The 21,109-nt window shown below is 39.5% G+C and overlaps 1 protein-coding gene across 4 annotated transcripts in view; it reads left to right on the top strand.

Moving 5' to 3' along the window:
* Window positions 1-21,109, top strand: part of LCLAT1 (lysocardiolipin acyltransferase 1) — a 128,105-nt gene that overhangs the window by 62,810 nt on the left and 44,186 nt on the right. For all 4 annotated transcript variants that reach the window (XM_065058655.1, XM_065058657.1, XM_065058656.1 and 1 more), the window contains one exon: window positions 9,639-9,755. In XM_065058655.1, the coding sequence (XP_064914727.1) occupies window positions 9,639-9,755 (117 nt within the window). The remainder of the gene's footprint in view (window positions 1-9,638; window positions 9,756-21,109) is intronic.

Raw genomic sequence — 21,109 nt, 5'->3', positions numbered from 1 at the left:
ATTGGAGCTTCATTCTGCTCCCCATCCCTTTCTTCCAGCTCAGGGGGTTGGGGACCTGAAGCACAACTCTTCTGACTGTTAAAGACTGAGGCAAAGAAGGCATTTGGTACCTCAGCCTTTCCCTCATCCTCTGTCACTGTGTTTCCCCCGACATGCATCAGGGGATGGAAATTCTCCTTAGCCCTCCTTTTGTTGCTGATCTGTTTCTAGAAACATTTTGTGTTGCCTTTCGGAGCGGTGGCCAGGCTCAGCTCTAGTTGGGCTTCGACCCTTCTGATTTTCTCCCTGCATAACTTTGCAGCATTCTTGTATTCCTCTTGAGCGGCCTGCCTCTCCTTCCAGAGGTTATAAATTCTCCTTTTATTCCTGACTTGCAGCCACAGCTCTGTATTCGGCCAGGCGGGTCTTTTTCCTCGCAAGCTCGCCTTTCGGCACATGGGGACAGCCTGCTGCTGCGCCTCAAAGGTGACGTTCTTGAAGAGAGACCATCCTTCCTGGAATCCTTTGTCCTTCGGGTCTGCCTCTCAAGGGACTCTGCCAGCCAGGCTTCTGAAAGGGTCGAAGTCTGCCCTTCAGAAGTCCAAAGTAGCAGTTCTGCTGACCGCTCTTTTAACTTCTCCAAGAATACAAAACTCAATCATTTCATGAGCACTGTGTGACCTCCAACAGACACGTTGCCCATGGGTCCTTCTCTATGTACTTGGATAGCATCAATGCAGGGCTTGCTCACATCAGAGCTCAGTTGTTGCTGGTGGCAGCTTTGCTGTTGGGGACATGACTCTCCAGCAGCCCATGAACCCCACTGGTGCCCAGTGCCGCGACCTCTGCAAGTGGGACCCGATCTGTGCACAGGGACCCCCTGCCCCCCAGGTGGCCGTGCCAGCACCCCCAGCTGCCTCCAGTCCCGGGAACCCAGAGCAAGCGGCAACCACAATCCAGCAAATACAAGAAAAAGACAGAGATCTCAGGTCTGAGAAAACAGAAATGTATATATTTACAGAAAAAACCCCGACTAAATATAACAAACCAAAAAACTCCCTCCAGTAAGGCCCACCCCAACACACCCCTCCCCACCTCCCATCCCACCCCATCCCATCTCCCACCTCATCCCTCCCCATCCTACATCCCATCCCACCTCCCATCCCACCCTGGCCACCAACTGGATTTAACTCCATTAAACAACTCCTCCGTCCCATCCAGCCAGCCAGTTCTTTACCCAGTGAAGAATATGGCTGTCTAAGCCGTGTGCTGGCCAGCTTCTCCTGTAGAGTGCAGGGAGAAAAAACATTTAGTTACTATATCTAAAATTAGGAAGAAGGATGGGAATTATGTCACTTTAATTTTTTTTGTTTGAATTTATGAACAACTCTTCCCTCCTAGCTCTGAATTATGAGATGAAATTTTAATCTTATTCATGGAGTCAGGAGACTCCTCTTTAGGTTAGTCACACTTTCTGAACAGGTGTTTCCATCTCAAGATGACTGAAGGAATTGGATTGTTTGTAATTTATTCCATAAATTATGTATACCTTCTAATCCCTCCCAGTATTCCTCAGAGACAATAGATTTTGAAGAACTGAGGAAGTTTGATATTGCAGTTTTAAAAAAGAAGAATTAGCTGAGGCCTGAAACAGCCCTGGTGTGTTAATGCACGTGCTGCAGAGTCCCACAGTAGGCCTGGGGATGTTCCCACCTGAAAGTGAAGCTCCTTAAAGAAATGCAGTATTTTCTCTCCACTCTTTTAACTGATATATAGGACGTAGACTGAATCAAAGTATATGCTGTTGATGCCATCCACTGAAAAATTCATGCGGACAAGATTCGTCACTTAATATTAAAAAATTCTCCAGTTTGATTGCTGAACTCAGATTTTCTTGAGGTATTTCAGCTGTTCTGGTTTTCTGTTGTCCTCATACAGGTGTAACATGTACTCTTTAACCTTGCAGCATCAAGTGGATATCTGCACTACCTGCGCTGCTCTCCTGAAGCCAGGTCACGCCACCGCGGATGGGTGGTGGTTGTTCCCTGGGGTTTGAGCAGCTCGGGGATGGTGGAGGTTGGAGTGATGGGCAGGGCAGGCGATGGGACGCTGCTTCCTTGGGCAGCCCTGCTGGCTTCAGGCGTGTTAAACTGTGCGGTGTTTAGTACTCAAACGCCACCCTGATGTTATATTAGTGCATAATCAGATGTATAGAGACAGGTGAAACCCTGGGGCTTCTTCTGTGAAAGTAAATAGCTTTCCCTATCTGTCTTCACAGGAAACATTAACTCATGTAGTTTAAAATATTATAGGAGACAGGGCAAAATCCCTTGATGAGCTAATCCTGACCAAGCAGTAACTTTATGCCATGAGAATGACAGAACATAACAATGTATTTTGTGTAACATTTTGAAAAAATGATTTTCAGAAAACTGTTATTTTGTTGATGTATTAAGACCTATTACAACCTTATGTTCCATCTTTTAAAATAAAAAAATTTACAAGTTTTGTTCTGAGTGGTCATATTTTATGAAAAATAGAGGCAATGACTTGTTTTCCAACCAAATTCCAAAACTGCTAATTACTTCTGAAAATTTAATTCTTTTGGTGCTTAAACTGGAAAAAAACATTCTACATGTACTTCACTGAACAGCAGAATTGCTGGGAAGCTCTTTGCTACTATAATTTTTTTATCCTCGCACTGTACACATGACAGTGGTAGATCTATTCCTCTTTGTAAGAAACTGTATGATGTCTTCAGGTATTTGAAAATGAAACATTTCAAATAAATGTAAAGTATGACTGTATTTATACATGGGGAGCTGCCTGACTTCAAGTCAGTGAAGTACTTTGTGGTGGAAGACCCTATTTAAATAAATTTTAAAAATATTAATGCCATTAACCTTGAAAAATATATTTGCAGACTGGATGTATGGGGTCCAAGGTAATAATTGTATACTTATTTCTGATAGGTTGGTCATCCTTTCACTCTGGAGTACTTCAAGGTTAAAGCTAAGTGCATCAAAGGTATTTTATTGTAATTGCTTGAAAAGAAACCCTCAGCAGATAACCATATAGACTTTCTGAAGCCCAGAAGAAAACAAAGCAAGCATAAGTCTAGTCCTTTTGGAAAGCTGAAATACAACTCACCATTTTGCTTGTTCTTTTGTTTTTCTTGGTGTTCCTTACAAGACCCTTTGTAGTAATTCTTCAGAAAGCAATAACAAAATAAAAGTTGCTCTGTTGCTCTGAGCCAGCTAAAGCCTCATTTCCTAGGGATTTGTGTCTGCATCCCTATACACGGTCTTCACTTCAACTTGTCCTTTTTCCTTATGTTTCTTCGTGTGTGACATTTATCCACCAATCTCTTGCTGCTGCCTGGGCAAGAGGCACCGTGTGCTGTGGCTCATCCTCACCAGTGCGTGCGTTAAGTGACGGACCAGACCCCTGCATGCTGTGCCGAAAGCCCGGGCAGATGAAATGCCCGTCGAGCCTGCCCTGGCTTTTCCCATCATCAAGAGCTCTGCTCTTGGAGGCTCCGCTTCACTCAGCCATTGGTTTTTCTGAAACTTCTCTGGGGCTAAATGACCTTTGAATCTCTTGTCTCTGTCAAACTTGGTCTGCATGTGGCAATAGCTTCAAAATTTAAGGGGAACGGGTGCACAGAGTGTGATTGCACAGACCTTTTTCCCTTGAGGAACAGCTAAAAAATGAGTAGGAAGGCTCGGCAGAGCCCAGATTTAGGCAGGAATGTTGTGATGTGGATCATATACAATATTCCATCTAGAAGGTAACAACTGCAACTGGATTTTTCTGTTTTCTAGTGAATGTGAGGTACTTTGGTAATGCAAAAAATGATTGTTCAAAAGCACCGGTAGAGGTTGACTTAAAGTTGAAAGTAGCAAAAATAGTAGTTGCTTAACTTTTTATTAAAATATTAACAGTGAGTCAATAGAACTTTTATGCTTTCTGTGCAAACTTCTGATAGATAAATGAGGATTTTTTTAAAAAAAAAAAAAAAAGTAATTTTTTTAGTACTTGTTTATTTTTTCACAGCCTGTAACCAACATCATTTGAGAGTACTTGAAGTCATAGAAGTACATGCATGCTTTTATCACAAGTCAGACTAAAGGAAAGGGAGTGGAGCATCTCCCTTATGAGGAAAGGCTGAGGGAGCTGGGGCTCTTTAGCTTAGAGTAGACTGAGGGGTGACCTCATTAATGTTTATAAATATATAAAGGGTGAGTGTCACGAGGACGGAGCCAGGCTCTTCTCAGTGACAACCAATGATAGGACAAGGGGTAATGGGTTCAAACTGGAACACAAAAGGTTCCACTTAAATTTGAGAAGAAACTTCTTCACACTGAGGGTGCCAGAGCACTGGAACAGGCTGCCCAGGGGGGCTGTGGAGTCTACTTCTCTGGAGACATTCAAAACCCACCTGGACACCTTCCTGTGTAACCTCATCTGGGTGTTCCTGCTCTGGCAGGGGGATTGGACTGGATGATCTTTCGAGGTCCCTTCCAAACCCTGACATCCTGTGATTCTGTGAAAAGGTAGTGCTTAGTATTCAAATTCAGTGCACCAGTACTATACTAGCCAAAAAAAAAGGTAGTTGAGAATTGATCAGAAATAATTGTATTAAAGTTGTCTGAATCAGTTTTCCAGAAGGATGATCAGGGAAGTTTATCATTTCCTTGGGCGACATCCAGCAAAACACATCAGCCTTGACAATGCTGAATCTATAAAAGCAAGTGAGCTTGTTTGTTTAAAAGTAGCTAATACTAAATACATATTTCACGGGGAGCACAGGCCTAGCTTGGGTACGGGTCTTGGAGTTTTAGTTCCAAATACTCTTCAGACTCACATGAATGTAGTTTGTTACTGCAGTATGTTTTTCCTCAAAATAAAATAATAGAGGTTTTTGTTTTAACTCAAAACTAGCTCACAAATTAACAATATAATTTGACTTTAACTAAAAGAATTTGTTTACTTTATCTGGTTATCGGGGCCAAAAGCAATTTAACTTTTTAAAAATCTGTAACTCAACAATCAAGAAAATGTGTTAGCATAATTTCTTTCTCCAGTTACTTTAAATGAAATTCTGAAGTATAGTGCTTCTGGAAAGTGCTGGCTTTCTGAGCTTTTCTAGTAATTAAAAAATGTGATAAATGGCATTTGCCCACAGAATTTTGAGATAAATGGGAAAAAAATGTAATCAAACGATTTACCGAAGGCAGCACTGGAGAAAAAAAAAAAAGGAGGTTATGGCCAGAACCACTAAATTCTTGGTTCTTCTGTGTAGTTTTACAATTGCTCTGCACTAGCATTTAAAGGCTCAGATAAACTGGACTTCTTGTACTTGTCACCACCCCAAAGAACATGCCATCTGAGAGGCAGCATGTATTAGCTGAAGGAGACAGGAGGAGAGACAAGTGGGTGCGAGACCGGAGGAGACAGAGCATGAAGCAGTTCTGGATCAGGAAAGGTCCCACATCACCCTCTATTGATAAACTGGCTGCTTTCCATAAAAAGAAATTATAATGTTTATTTTTTTTTAATCATAGGAGCAAATAGAACTAAAGAGTTAAAACGCAAAATATACCTAATAGGAATTGTGACCAAAAAGCTGGGGGGTAGATTTACTTTGGCTTAAAATACTTGTTTCTAGAAAGCAACGCTTACTCATATTTTTCAGAGAGAGTGAGCAAGAGGGGGCATTACCCTTGGCCAAATGATGTGAGTGACCTTTTGGGATTGAGGAGACCCAAACTGAATTCATTTCCAGTCACTCCTTCTAGAGCTGCTTTATGCGATTTGTGTTAGTTGGTTGGAAGCAAAGAAGAGAACATGTGTTTTCTCTTTTTAAGGAAATGTTTTCACTATCAGGCTTACAAAGGCATCTTTCACTTTTTGTGTTCTTTTACCTGAGAATGGTGTCATCTGGACTGCAGAATGATGAGGCATCTGCCTAAGTTTTGCATCCCTGGTCTGTTGATTAAGGGATTTTAAAGAGATGTTTCTTGTGCAAATTCCCTTAGGTTGGAGAGGATATAAAAAGGGGTTTCTAATTTCCTGGATCAGTTTTCTAACCTCGAGGTTTCATATAATGAGGAACATCACATTTTCTACCTTTTGTTGAACCCAGTTCTGAGCAGGAGACTTGCTCTGAATTTCCCCCAGAAGGTTTAGGCAAAGGTGTCTTGCACGGGGATCTCCAACAGCACCCAGTTGCTTACACCAGATAAGATGGCAGTCAGTGCATTAAGTAATAGCAGAGTAAGAAACTGTCTTCTTCAAAAATTGAGAGTAGCAGGAGGGGGAGGAAGGGCATTATTCTTACTTTTTGGGAGAGTGAAGGCATATCCTACCTTTGCTTTCAGGAGAGCATCAAAACCCTTCGGCCTTCCTGACTTGCTGTAATAAATATTGTTTAATGCACGAAGACCTTGTGGCTTGATAGTTGTTAGGAAGGGAACAGGGAGATTATTTTTCCAGATGACAATGATCATTGTATTAGCTGGGAGAGTTTTTCTACTTCTAAAATCCCATTACACCAAGGTCATGCAAAAGGGGAAGGCAACAGTCTCCGTTATATGAAACTTAGAGTCCAGAGGCAGGACAGGGATGCAAATATCAGGAAATAGCTGAATAGTTTGGACAGTGTGCCAGTGTCCAGCTGTTCACACGTTTTTAGAAAGGCATTGTAGTAAAGAGAAATTTGGAAGATGTTTTGCAGATGTTTACAGTGAGTTCTTTCCAAGTGTGGGGAGGTACACTAAGAGAAGGATTGAAGATTATTACTTTCAGGCACTGGGCAGTGGAAATCCCAGACCTCTTCTTCAGCGTTAATTGGGTCTTTCTCAGAAAACAAAACTGCCCATTTACTCTTTGGTTTTCCTGCAATACAAGTAGGAGTGTTTTGCAGATACCAAGGAATTCATTTTCACGTTCCCTTTGAAACAAAGTGCTAATGAGAAGATGTACAGAGAGGGTTTTGCTGAGCACTCATTAGCTGTGTGCAGTTTGAGGTGCTTAAGACTTAGATTTATTACTCTTTTAGACTGCTTAACTTTATGTAGACACTTATGGCACTTGTGTTCAAAGCTTTGATTGACTTGATTTGCAGATTGCATATGTTCCAACGTGAAACCCGAACTTGGATATGCAGAAAATGAAGATGCCATTTCCCCTGTCCTTTGCAAGAAACAATATATAAGCTTAAAACTTAGTGATAAATTAATTTAAAGCATTTTACTTGAATTTTGCCACAGTATCTGGAAAGGAACTGGTACACTTTTTATGGGAGCACTCTTGGTGTGCAGTGTAATTTCTTGGAAAATAAAGAGTTTAAGTTGTTGAGTTAATAGTGCAATACGGTTATGTCTAACAGGTAGAATCTGGCTTTTCAGAGGAGCATTTAATAATTACCAGATTACCCTTGCTTTTTGTGCCATTTCAAGTCTTGTTCATGACCCACTTTGCGTATTTTGCCATCGCAGAGGCAGGGATCCTAGGGGCAGGTTCTCTTCACTGATGCAGAATAGTCTGTTTTCAACATTGTATGGAATAGTAGTTGAGCAGACAGAAATAGATACTCAGACCATGTGGTTAAAGACATAATGCATATGTCCAAGGAAAGACAAGATTAAGTTATATAGCCAAGTGTGATTTTAGTATTTCACACATTCTGTAATTTTAGCAAGCTTTTTGAAGGTGTAATATTTTAAAGTATTTATAGGTTTTGGCAATTTGGCAAGAATTAAATCTTTGGATTGTCTTTGCTGAATCACTTGCTTGGCTTCTGTGCAAGTTTTCCTTTCCTCCAAATCACGTGGTTGGTAAATCTGTGCACTGAATATTAAAGGTTGCACGTATGAAAAGCAGGACTCTTACGTGAGGAAACAGTGGGTCACAGGGAAAAAATAGTGTACTGATATTCTATTAATTTATTAATAGGTAGGTGGTCCTTTAGGAGGGGCACACACATTTTTTTATAAACAAAGAGAGCTCATGTAATTTAGGGGAAAAAAAAAAAAGGTACAGGAGAGCCTCATGACTGCAGAAAGGACATCTCAAGCTACTGTCATTTTGTCCACTTGTGCCATTGTTCCTTTACTGAAAAAATTATTCTGCTTGTAAGGGAAAGGACTTACCTACAAGTATCAATTCTGTTAAAGTATTCAGCAGCAATTTGTTTTTAATCACTTTGTCTTCCATCTCTGTTAAGATTAACTGTGAACACTGAAAAAAAGAGCTGTTTCTGCTTGAAAAAGATGATATGTTGCTTAGGCAATTATTTTGTTCCATAGATCTGTTCTGGGATTTTGTCTTTTACAACACCTCTAAGAGTATATAAATACAAGTTATTAAATAAGTTAGTTGATCAAATGGATTATTTTTTGTAGAATCATAGGATGTCCTGAGTTGGAAGGGACCACAAGGATCATCAAGTCCAACTCCTGTCCCTGCATATGACAACCCCACAGTTCACACCATGTGTCTGAGGGTGTTGTCCAGTCTCTTCTTGAACACTGTCAGGCTTGGGGCCGTGACACCTCCCTGGGGAGCCTGTCCCAGTGCTCCAGCACCTCTGGGCGAAGAACCTTTTCCTGATGTCCAACCTAAACCTCCCCTGGCACATCTTCCTGCCATTCTCCCAGGTTCTGTCATCAGTCACCCCAGAGAATAGTTCGGTGACTGTCCCTCCTCCTCCCCTTGTGAGGAAGCTGTAGCCGCCATGAGGTCTCCCCGTGTTGCCAAGGGAACATTGCAAGTGTCCATTGGCTTTTGGCCAGAGGAGGCACAGCAGCCAGCAAAGTCCCTTTGGCTGCTGACTGACGCTGCTTAGAACCTCCTGCACATCACCAGAGAACAAATTGCTTCCTCTCTGCCCGTCTCCTCAAATTTTCACTGTAGTGTCTGTGTCTTCCTTGCTTAGTGGGCTTTGAAAAGCCTCTTCATGGGTTGCTCGTGAGAGAGTACCCTTTCCACCAGTGGTTTGAAACATGTCACAGGGTTTAGCCGCGCTGCTCTCCAGGTGCCTTGCGTATAAGCATGTGTTGCGGCACTTGGTCAAAAAATCAAAACAGGCTATGTATGAGCCGCACCAGTTGATCAACAAAATGCCTCAAGCTGAGAATGAAGATATAAAGTGCCATCTATTGGATTAACTGTTTCCCTCCATTTAATGTTTTCTTTCCATAACAAGTTCAATGTGATTAAATGTTGACCTCAAGGTATTTCTGTACGTAATACCAAACCTACATTACTATATATTGTGCCTTTTGATTTAAAAAAGAAAAATGACCAATTAACATGTTACTGTAAAATGGGTATTGAAGTGTACCATGATGCATGAACAGACTTTAATTTCTAGATTTCAGATTCCATTCGATAAATGTGAAAGATTTGTGATATAATTTTCTAAGCTGAAATGAGAAGGTAAAAAGGCTTTTCTTGCAATCCACGTTGCTCTTCCTCATGTCATAACAGAGCCAACCAAAAGCACACTTGCACTCTTCTTCCATCTGAAAAGCTGTTGCACATTTGTACTGTGTGAACTGCTGTTGTACTGCTCCTGTTCTATAATAATTATATTTAATTCCTGGTCTGCACGCACACTAATAGAAAATGGTGCTTTTTATTTTCTCCTTCAGCCAATACCAAAGCCCGCAGTAATGAATTTGCTGAAAAGAACGGACTTAAAAAATACGAGTACGTCTTACATCCGCGAACTACTGGATTCACTTTTGTGGTTGAGCGTCTAAGGGAAGGTAATCCTGCTCTGTATATGTATGTTATTCTTTTCCTTTAAGGTAACTAATCTCACCCAAGCTGTAATAGTTGGTGTTTGCAAAGCCGCTTGAAGTCATTTCAGAAATACTTTATGTATTCTGATCACAAAAAAGCTCTTGTTTGCAACCCTACTTAAAATGATTGTAACATGCAGAGATTTGTGAGTTGATGACAGATGCTAATATCATTAGGAGATACGCAGTGGTTGAAAACAACATTCTTCCTTTTTTTTTTTTTTTTAAATATTGTATATAGTTTTTAATGTTGTGGCTTGTTGAGCCGTCTACCTCAGAAAAATAGTGGAAGAGATCCCAAAGAGGTTTGCAATGTTATCTCTACCAGTCCTTAACCACACTGGAGACACAGACTTGTATAACCCTGTCCTCTCTGAAAAGCTTCTGGTTTTAAGTCTGAGAGATGAGACAAAAGTTGCTGTGTTAACTGGAGAAGGGGAATGCGTAGCTACATGTCAGTGCCTCACATCAGCTGCCCAGTGCTGCTGGCTGCTGCCTTTTACCTAGAAATTATCTTTATCCCCCTGGATTAATCTAGGAGTAGAGTTTGAGTCCCTGTTTTCAGGGGAACAGAGTATAAAGATGTGATTGCTTGTTAGATTGACATGTCTGTGGGTTGTTTAGGGAATGGGCATTTCAATGAGATTTGAGACCATAATGGTGCAACCATTAAAGAAACCAATGTGGCAGTGATTTAAATGCAGATGAGTGAATGTCATGTAAGGTTGAAGAAAATAAACATACACAATAGATACAAGTGACTTATTTATAGGCTAGTTCTGCAGGGAAAAGGGATTTTAGGTCTTTACATATGCTAGTTATTCTGACTGCCAAAGGAAGAAGCTTGAGATTATTAAAAAGAATAAGGGCCTGCTGGTGTGGTTTTTCCCCCTTGCTGGAATCTTTGCTTGGATTTTAGCAGCAGAGCTGACTTGCATTTTGCCTGATTCCTACTAAGCAGATATTCTAAAATCACTGCAAATACTTTTATATTTTGTCCCTGGACCTTGTATCTATTTGACCCTATTTTTATTGGACATTCAGTGGTGAACATCTTAGATTTTCATTTATCTTGAATGTTTATTACTCAATTTACTGTAGTAAAAAAAAAATTGCCACATACGCAATTTCAAAAGCTTGTTTTACTTAAAACTTTTCAGCACTAGGTTAACCTAGTGCATAAAAATGTTTCTAGCCTGGAATAAATTTTCAGTTAAAGGAATGTCTTCAACTTGAAATATTATCAACCAAAAAAAAAAAGATTCTCTACTTGCTGCAGAAATGAGTTTTGTGGTTACACAGTCATTTTCTAATTTCATAAAAATGCTTTTCTCTTGTATTGCTATATGAGAAAGCTATGCAAATTAGGCTGTTGGGTTATAGAAAGGAAAATATTCGAGGCTGATTGACTAATTTTATGCAGTACAGAGCTGGGGAAAAGGCGAAAACATTCCTAGATGATTTTTTTTTGGTCCAGTCTCTCAAATGTTTTTAAATCCTACTTTTATTTAAGACAGGGAAACGTGTGAAATATTAATATGCTTTTGGCATTGAATTTACTAGGTATTTGGTACATTGAGAGGCATTATATGCTATATATATTATGACTGAATGCTATTATGTAGTAAATTATGTGTGAGAAGGTAGTTCGACTAGCATTTTAAAATACTAAATCTTTGCTTGGTAATTTAAGAATTGTTTACCAATTGTTTGCAAGTGTGCCAAATACAGACCGTTTGTGTTGAAAAGTTTTATTTTTACGGACAACCGAAGTGTAGTTGCTTGACTTCAAAACATTTCAGTGTATTATATGCCTGCATAAATATGCATATTTTCATCTGTAAAATATAGATGTCCAGGTAGACTTTCAGATACTGATGGCACAGTTGGTACCTAGTGTTATTGTGCAGCTATGATTTGACTTATTTATACTCTTAGAAAGCAGTTTTTACAGTTCTCATTTCTGATACTAGGAATAATAAATAAAACCAGGACTGTTAAGGACGTGGTGTTAATACTGAGCCCATTTCTGGACTGTCATAATGCTACAATAGTAGCAATAATCATAAAATATAGACATGTTTCCCTTTTTCCTGCTCATAACAGCAGGCACAAAGCAGCGTGTGTGACTTTAACATGAAGGAGGGAATGGTGGAGATTTTAACATCATGTTTACGTCTTTTTGTGCATAGATGACAAACTTATTGCCCTACAGCTCTTCTGTGAATACATTTTGGCTCGTGGCTGTTTTCCATTCCTGAGGCTCAAGTGTCTTTACTTCAGGCCTGAGTACATTATTTTGCTGCAAAAATAGGTTGATGAAGAGAGGGGGGGAAGTGTCATTAGAAGTTCAACTGCTTTTCAGATGTTGAAAAAACTGATTTAATTTGGCAAGAACCCTGATTAATACACATCACAAGCTGTAGCATGAAAGAATTACCTGTTAATAGATAAAAATAACTATTAGGAACCCTTTTGAATGGGAAATGAAGACTCAGGAAAAAATAACCTTCAGTAGACTGTTGCTTGTGTCTATGCAGGAGAGTTTCTTCCTAGAGGAAGTGCTATCTGCACCCTGACAGCACAATCAGAGCAGTTACCAGTCCTTTGCTTCCCGTGGGTGGCAAAGACTTCTGAACCATGTGAAAGGATTTTTGCCAGGGACGACCAACACTCAGATTCCTCTGGCTGCCTTTCTCGCTCTTATCTGGTCATTATTCAACTATTTGATCTCTTTTGCTTGTAGGTGCTGCTGTGATGGTTTCTAAGTCATTGCTGAGCTTATGGGAGCTGAGGAAAAAAGATCTATGACCATGAGCCAGCACTGTGCCCTTGTGGCCAGGAAGGCCAATGGCATCCTGGGGTGTGTTAGAAGGGGAGTGGTCAGTAGGTCGAGAGAGGTTCTCCTCCCCCTCTACTCTGCCCTGGTGAGACCACATCTGGAATATTGTGTCCAGTTCTGGGTCCCTCAGTTCCAGAAGGACAGGGAACTGCTGGAGAGAGTCCAGCGCAGGGCAACAAAGATGATGAAGGGAGTGGAGCATCTCCCTTATGAGGAAAGGCTGAGGGAGCTGGGGCTCTTTAGTTTGGAGGAGACTGAGGGGTGACCTCACTAATGTTTATAAATATGTAAAGGGTGAGTGCCATGAGGATGGAGCCAGGCTCTTCTTGGTGACAACCAACGGTAGGACAAGGGGTAATGGGTTCAAACTGGAACACAAAAGGTTCCACTTAAATTTGAGAAGAAACTTCTTCTCAGTGAGGGTGCCAGAGCACTGGAACAGGCTGCCCAGGGGGGTTGTGGAGTCTCTTCTCTGGAGACATTCAAAACCCGCCTGGACACCTTCCTGTGTAACCTCATCTGGGTGTTCCTGCTCTGGCAGGGGGATTGGACTGGATGATCTTTTGAGGTCCCTTCCAATCCCTAACATTCTGGGATTCTGTGATCTATATAACCTCCACCAAAGAAAAAATGTTTAGGCAATACATCTTGGGTTTTGAGTCTCTTACCTTCTTTTCCACTTTCTAGCTTTTCACGAGTGACAGCTCTCAGCTCCTGAGCTGTCTCTTCTAAATAGAAACCCAGGTAAAAGCTGACTGTTTTTTCCTTTTATTATGCTGAGGTGCCAAGAGAGTGAAAATATTATTTTACTTGTAAATGATCACATTACTGTTTTCTCATTCATATAAACCTTAGAATCACCCAAGAGTAAATACAGACTATGAACGTGCTGTAGATGTATAATTGATAATATACTCAGGAGAATAAGGACTGCGGTTCTTTTTATTTTTAAGCAGGAGAAATATGTAAATTTGATTCAGCATTGGTTTTTCAAGAAGTGTGTTTCTTTGGCTTAAGTAGGATGGTTTAATATAATGTTATTGTTTCTGCATGGTAAGAGAAAATACAGTATAGACATGAGAACACAAAGAAGGAAGGACCTCATGATAGCTGGATAAGGTCAGTTCACTACCTGATACGCAGCGTAGAGTGTTACCTGAAGTGAGTAAGAGAGGAACAAAAATTTCTAGTAAGGACTAATAAAGATGGAGGAGTATTAAATATACTTAACTAAATATAGATTAACAAAATACATGCATTTTTCGCCCCTGCCAGATCATGTCTTTTGGGAACGATCATTGAATTTCTAGTCTATTGTGACAGTCTCTGTGGCAGATAAAGCAGGTTTATGAGAATCTTCATTAATCTTTAGTGATGCATGTTACTCAAAATAGCACTAGCCTTTATTACTAGCATTCTTTAAAGTTTGCTTCTGCAAACACTGTGGCCCTAGTCCATCAAAATACTTAAAGAAATTGTATGAACTCAATTAATTATACATTTTCTCAGTGCTGAAGAACATTTGATTGCTTTGATTACCTATCGTGGCAGCCAGAGGAATTACCCTGTGAAAGACCAAACATCGTTGACCAAAGTGACCACTGCAATCCCAAGTACTGTCACATCTGGTTAGTTGGCTGTCGATGCAAAGCAAAGGGAAATAAAGTTGTTGATTTCCTTCTTTCTAGTTCTGTTCACTTGATCAAGTATGTCATTTGTCTTGCTTCAGCTGTTACGAATCCTGGTTTCCATCAGCACCTGGTGAAAAATTACTAGAGCTTTACACTGTGTTTCTTTGGGGAACAAAGGTGAACATTTTTGGAAAGGCAGAGTCAGAACACGTGCATGAGCAACAGAAAATTAACTCGCCAAAATGAAGATTGGCCATGACTTTGTTTTAAAACTCATCGTTATATACTTCTCTTTAACCATCTTCTAAAATCATGTTTAATCCTTTTTTAAAGCCTGAAACTTTGAATAAATGCTATGTGTGGAGTAATTTTTGGCAGAACTTGAGTTAAGGCAGAAAATCTTTTACAGAATGTGGGACTTTAAAATGGCAGAAATGTGCAGGAATTTAAGACTTATATAAACATGCCTTTAACCATATTAATTAAAAACACTTATCGTTTATATAATGCTCTTGAAGATCTAGTTTGTGAGATCCTTCTATGAAGGGTCAGGAGGTTACTCAGAAATTAAGTATAGGTTTTCAGGCCTGGTTGTATTTTATAAAGTTTTTTTCCAAAATGCCAAATGGCTTTGAAAGTTCAGATGGCTTGAATGTTCATTTTCGAAGAGATGGGTAATAAAATTAGCTGATTTGATTCAATATTGTCTCAATTCATTGAATTGTATATATTTTCTTGGCATAATATCTGTAATTGTAGCCAAATAGTCTGTCAAGAGAAAATAGTTGTTTACAAATGTTTTCTTAAAATTGCCCCTTGGCTTTTAAGTATTTTCTCAAGACTAAACAGTAAGTGTTAAGACAGTGCTAAGATTTTAAAGCATCATTGGAAGATTATTCATGCTTTTTCAGACAATCATTTCTGCCAACATTAAATTTTAACTGAGCTATTTTTGATACTTCCTCTGTATCCATCAACAGTCTTTAATATCTGGATACATTGGCCTGGATGGTCCTATTATGAGGTTTATATTTTACTGGTTTTACGGTATGAGGAAGAGTCAGAATTATATGCCTTATTATAGTATTTCAGCTTCAATTTTATTTCTGATTCATAATTAGCCATCTGAAAAAAATATTGCAGAAAACAGCTGCCAACTGCAGCATCCTAAAATTAAAAAAAAACAATTACAAATGTAACATGCTTGCCTCCATTGCATATCCTTACTGATGGAAAGAAACTGTTTCTCATCCTGTTACCATGATTGATGCAAAATTGATAGTTTTTCTGCAAAATAAGTGTTTATATATACGCAGTCAGAAACCAGTCTGTGTCTTCTACTGCTTATACCTGAGTTTTACAGTTGTACGACATTTCAGTAATTACAGGCAAGTATCCCAATCTGTTTCATTGCTAGGGCGGGAAGATTGAATTTGGTGTACAATCCAGGATATATATATATATATATATATATATATATATATATATATATATATGTATGTGTGTGTGTATGTAAATATTTTAGTCCTGTGTCACTTATTAACTATTACGTAGATTCTGTATGCTCTTCTGGGAGCTATAGTATGTGTATTTATGTACCTAACTCTTAATGCCATTTATTTGGTTTCTGGTACATTGTGCTTACCGTGTTTCTCCGAAAATAAGACCCACACTGAAAATAAGCCCTAGCATGATTTTTCAGGATTTTTGAGGATGCTCAAAATATAAGCCCTACTCCAAAAGCAAGCCCTAGTTACAGTTAATTTAAATAGTGTCCAGGCAGCTATATATGTAAAAAAGTAAAATCTTCTGCAGCAAAAATTAATATAAGATCCTGTCTTTCAGGGAAACAGGGTATATGGGACTTTTGGGCTAATAATCTAGGGAGACAGTTTGCATTTTGCAGATTAATATATATCTAAAACAGTTCATAAGAAATGACAATCAGCACTTCTGGAAAGCTGGCACATATCGTTCACTTCACCTTGGCTGGGATGTGAATTAGCCAGTTACACAGCAAGTCCTTGTAAGTGGCATCTGGGTGTCCTTGCTGTACACATATGAAGAGAATACATTAACAGTAAGCTCCTGTATAAAGCTCTAAATAGTTTAGGGACCATCTTTAGAAGATTATTCTGTCTTGAGCCCTGCAATCATCACATGAGCAGAGGTGCTCAAATTTGATGTAGTTATGTAAATGGTGTTTAAAGCTGAGACTCCCAATTTAGTAACTCATTAATGAGACCCTCCAACTTGAAGTAGCCAGAGTACATTAGCTCCCAGAGCTATTTTGTTGCTCTGGCTTTGAAAGAGAGAGAAGCAGGAGGCTGCTTTTATGAGTGGATGAAATGTCAGTGGGCAGCGCTACCATGATACTGCCAAAGGCTCGTTTTCTGTTATGGGTGATGCTGCTACATACAGCTTACAAGACAGACGTCATTTGTTCTGTCAGATGTAAAACAAAGTAATGCCAATTTCTAAGTGTGTTATATTTGGGCTTTTTAAGGGAAAATTGATGCAGGTGTAAAATTCAGGTCTGTAATAGTCCTGTTCATTGACTGAAAAGCTCAGGCTATGATGGGCAGGGTTTATGAATGAATGGATTTACATATTAAATACACTGCTTTCTGTTTCGATACACAAATTGCCTCTCCTCTTCACATAAATATTGCATGATGTGTGCTGGTCTTGATCAAAAAAGTGCTGAATAACCCATAGAGGTTTTATGTGGTCAGACTGAACCGCATAAGCAGGATTTCAGCAATTTTCAGGTTTGTGCTTACTTTGTCTCCTGTGTAACAGAGGCGCAGGACATAGGAAGGCTCCACATCAGATGACAGTAAGGGTTAGATCTCATGTTTTAAAGAAAGCTAGCCTCCTTCTTTGTGAGTGAAGAGATTTCTGTCTCCTAGAATGATATGCTGGGCCACTGCCAAAATTTCTGTGGGTTTTGGTGAGGCCAGCACTTACATGCTGACCGGCAGTACCATCTCTCAGAGCAGCTCTCGCCTGTTTGTGCTGGTTGCTCAGTGCATGTGTAAACCAAAACCAGTCTGTTTTGGAAATAGGAAAATATAAGTGGCCACATGAGCATTAAGTTTAGGTCCTCAGTCAACTAATTTCACCCGTATGACCGTCTGATTTGCAGAGATCAAGCAGTAACTCTAAACCATCGTTTCTCAATGCAAGGAAACTCTTCCCCATTTTCTTCTCTGTGTGCCTCCCAGAGTCATGTTACTAAGTAGACTGATACTCAGAAATTACAGAGCTATTGTGAAAGAGCTTTGAGCATTTTTTAGCTGAAAATGCAGTATTAGAGCTTCACTGGTGCCGTTATAATTGAACTTGCGCTTTTATGAGAATTGGATCCTGTGCGTTAAATAGCATAGCCTTTGATATAGAAATATCAGTATGTAAATTGAAGCTTGAATGCCTTTGATGCCTTCTGTGCTTTGGTAGAAATTTCATAACAAATTAGTTCATTTTTAAAAAGACAAAGACCTTGTTCAAAAAACACACTTTTATCACTAGGCATGTCTGTGAAATTCAGCAATGCAGAAAATCTGGTGCAGGCTGTTGTGCCTTATTGTGAACACTGACGGTTGTCTCTGTAATCTGTAACATGGGAAAGGGCAGCTTGACTTTTTCCAGAATCATGTTAACCGTTGATGATTACCGTATCTTGCAAACATCTGCATGTTTTGGCCCTGACGTACTTCCCAGAACAAGCACCATCTATCTGTTAGATATTTTCTGGCCTTTGGTACATGTTGAAGTTTCTGTTACTATCTCTTCCTTCATGTTTTACTGGAGCAGTATTCTGCACTACTTTCCTGAACTCTCTGGCAAACAGTCCATCATTTCAGTCCTCCTGGAAAGGATTTGGTTTTTTCCAAGCCATTCTTTTCTCATAGCCCCCATCCTTTCCTCTTTCCATCCTCCACCGCTTTTGAGGAGGGAGCACAGCCTTTCACTGGAAGGCTAATGGTAGATCCATGTCAGAATCGCTGCTACCTGTAGTGTTTGCAGGCTGACATGTTGTTGGTTTTGTCACCCACACACCTGTGGTACTCATCAGAAATATTTCAGGTTTTACGTTCTTGAGCCTATCAAGATCCATCTACTGAAATAATATCCTTACACTCTCTTAGGTGTGAGTCATGGCTTGTGACAAGCAGATATACCATGCGGTGGATGATTTTCCATTTACATCCTCACAGGTTATTAATAGTCGCTGGGGTAACCGTATTAAAAAGTTATTTGCCAGCAGTTACCCACAGTGGTATTAGAGGTTTCCACTGTTTTCCCTTAACTCAGAATACACAGTATCTGTGGTAACAATGTGGTAATGTTTGGCAAATGTGGAGTTTTTTAATTGCTTCAACTGGAGGCTTGGAACGATGTTAGCTCATCAGATCGCATACGTACAAATGAAGCTTGGCCACAGATGAGCTCAGGAAAAATGATTGCTCAGTAAAAAATAGAATTATTTTCTTCAGAAAAGATGTTCCTGCCCCCCCGTTTTAAAAAATTCTTTTTTTAAAATCTCCTCTTCAAGATATTTTTAATAAAGGTTTTTCTCGTTCTTTACACACCTTGGCTAGGCCATGGACCACGACTGCATGTAACAAGGTGTATCTGCTGATCTAGATTTGGTCAGCATCTCTCTGGGTGTGCATTTTGAAAGGTCAGTCATCTGATTGGAATATTTATGTGGTTTGATTTTTCCTATAGTGTCACACAGCACAGGATCTTGCAATACCCTTGGTGCTCCCCTTAGCCTGCACAAAACACCAAGCAGTCTTTTGTGGGCTTGTTCACTATATCCTTGTGACAGACTTGGTACTAATAAAGCATACTGAATACTGTAAGTATTGTCAAGAGGGTGGAGGTTCTTGTGTCAGAGTATTGACCTTTGTGGGTTTTTTTTAAAGGCTTATGGCTGCAGGACAGACAAGAGGTGAGCCTCGGGTAAAGCTCAAGTTTATTAATTACTGCTCGTTCTTGTCAGCCAATGATCCATGATTTTGCAGTGGATGTTGACTGGATTGGCAGCATATTTAATTATTGCTGAAATTGAAATTAATTCCTGTAAACAGAGGAATACTATTGATATCTGTTTATTTCACATGGCATTACCAGATGCTCTACACAGCATACTCATTTCTTGGCTCTGTTTGTTAGTAAGGCAGATAATTACTTCGAGGAGTCCTAAGTAGAGAGGAGCCTAAACAGACTTTTTCCTGGACAAAATACTGCTTTAGTTTCAGTTAAGAGATGATGTTTCCTGATGTATTTTACTAGAAAAATAGCAGCATCTACAGTCTGAACCAGACTAATCCGAAATCAGAGTCCCATTGTAGAGGAGATACTCAATCATATTTGATGGATTCCCCACTCTTCCACTTTTTGCAGATGCTAGCTCTTTTCATTTCCAGCTGCATTAAAGTTGCTGCAAATGTATTTTGTGTATTCCTGATATCATTTTTCTATATGAGTAATTGCTGGCAGGGGAGAAGATCCGTGGAGTATCATTTCAGTTACTGGAAATGTTGGAACCCTCAAGCTGTTCAGATTTAGCCCCCAAATCTGTAAGATAGTAATAAAACTTTCAATCTACTCTACTTGCAAGATTTGCTGCTTATATATGATTAAACCTTAAATAGTTTGTTTCTTTCGTTCCTTTCTGCTGTTGCAGCTTCAACTCCGCTTCCCTTTGCCCTCCTCTCAGTCCCTTGCCATTATTTTCAGGGTGTACAAAAAGTAGCCCAGCATCATATTTTTCCAAGCTGACTCAGAATCCCTGAGTTTGGCAATCGTTTGCAAGGTTCTGCTCCAGAGATGTTGAGAGCAGTGCCACATTCATGAGTCCTGGATGTTGCTATGGTACTGATACTGAAAACTGAAAAACATAAGAGGGCAGAGGAGCTTGGGAAAAATTGTTGTAGAGTATAAATGCATTTTAAAATAGATTTTTATCAAAACATGAACTTCAGTATAAATTCAACTTTTCACCTCATTCATCACCTTGGATGTAACCTGAAATGTCGCTGTCTTTGGGACTTGTTATGTCAACCTCTTCCTGAACTGCAGGGTTCTGAAGGGCAGGAACTAAAGTCTTCGCTCTCAATGTTCTCACCTAACATTAGTTGAGATAGGAAGGGTTTCCCTTTACTGCCTGTGTGCCATGCAAGTTATATGAATATATATGTAATAAGTAAATAAATAATTAATTAAGTAATATGCAGCAATATGCATAAGTAATATGCACATTGTGAATTAAATATTATAATGAAGTATGTTAAAGATTACAGATGTAAGGTGTGAATGTATTTTCCCATAATTTCATTTTTCTGTGGAATGGCTACTAGTTAAGAATTGGAGAACTGTGTTTAGTATGCATTTGCCCCAATCCCATTTTATACTGTTAAAACCTAATGCTCGTATCTTAAACTAAGTATCTCTGGAATGCATATCATCCAGATTTAGACATATGCAAATTTTGATTTTGTTTGCATTGGTAGTCATTGTTGACCTTGCACTATAACAAAAAAAAAAGTGCTCTTGGTGATTATAAAACACTTTCAGAAGTGGGGACCTGAGCAACCTTCTGGCTGGCTTGTTCCGATCACCGGTCCTTCACTGAGCTGCTCTGAAAGGAGCCAGCCTGTCCTGATGGGTTCTGGCATTGCACAGACAATAAGGACATCTATTAGGAGAAAAGCATAACATGCACAATAAATAAAAAGAAGAGACATTTTCAAAAATGCTTCAGACACTTTGGAATTTTTGAGCAATGGCACATTTGCGTTGCCTGGAAGTTGCTATGGGTACCGATGTTGAAA

This window comes from Columba livia, chromosome 3 (assembly GCF_036013475.1).
Source record: "Columba livia isolate bColLiv1 breed racing homer chromosome 3, bColLiv1.pat.W.v2, whole genome shotgun sequence".
In the NCBI taxonomy this organism is placed as follows: Eukaryota; Metazoa; Chordata; class Aves; order Columbiformes; family Columbidae; genus Columba; species Columba livia.
This window is presented reverse-complemented; position numbering and strand designations above follow the sequence as displayed.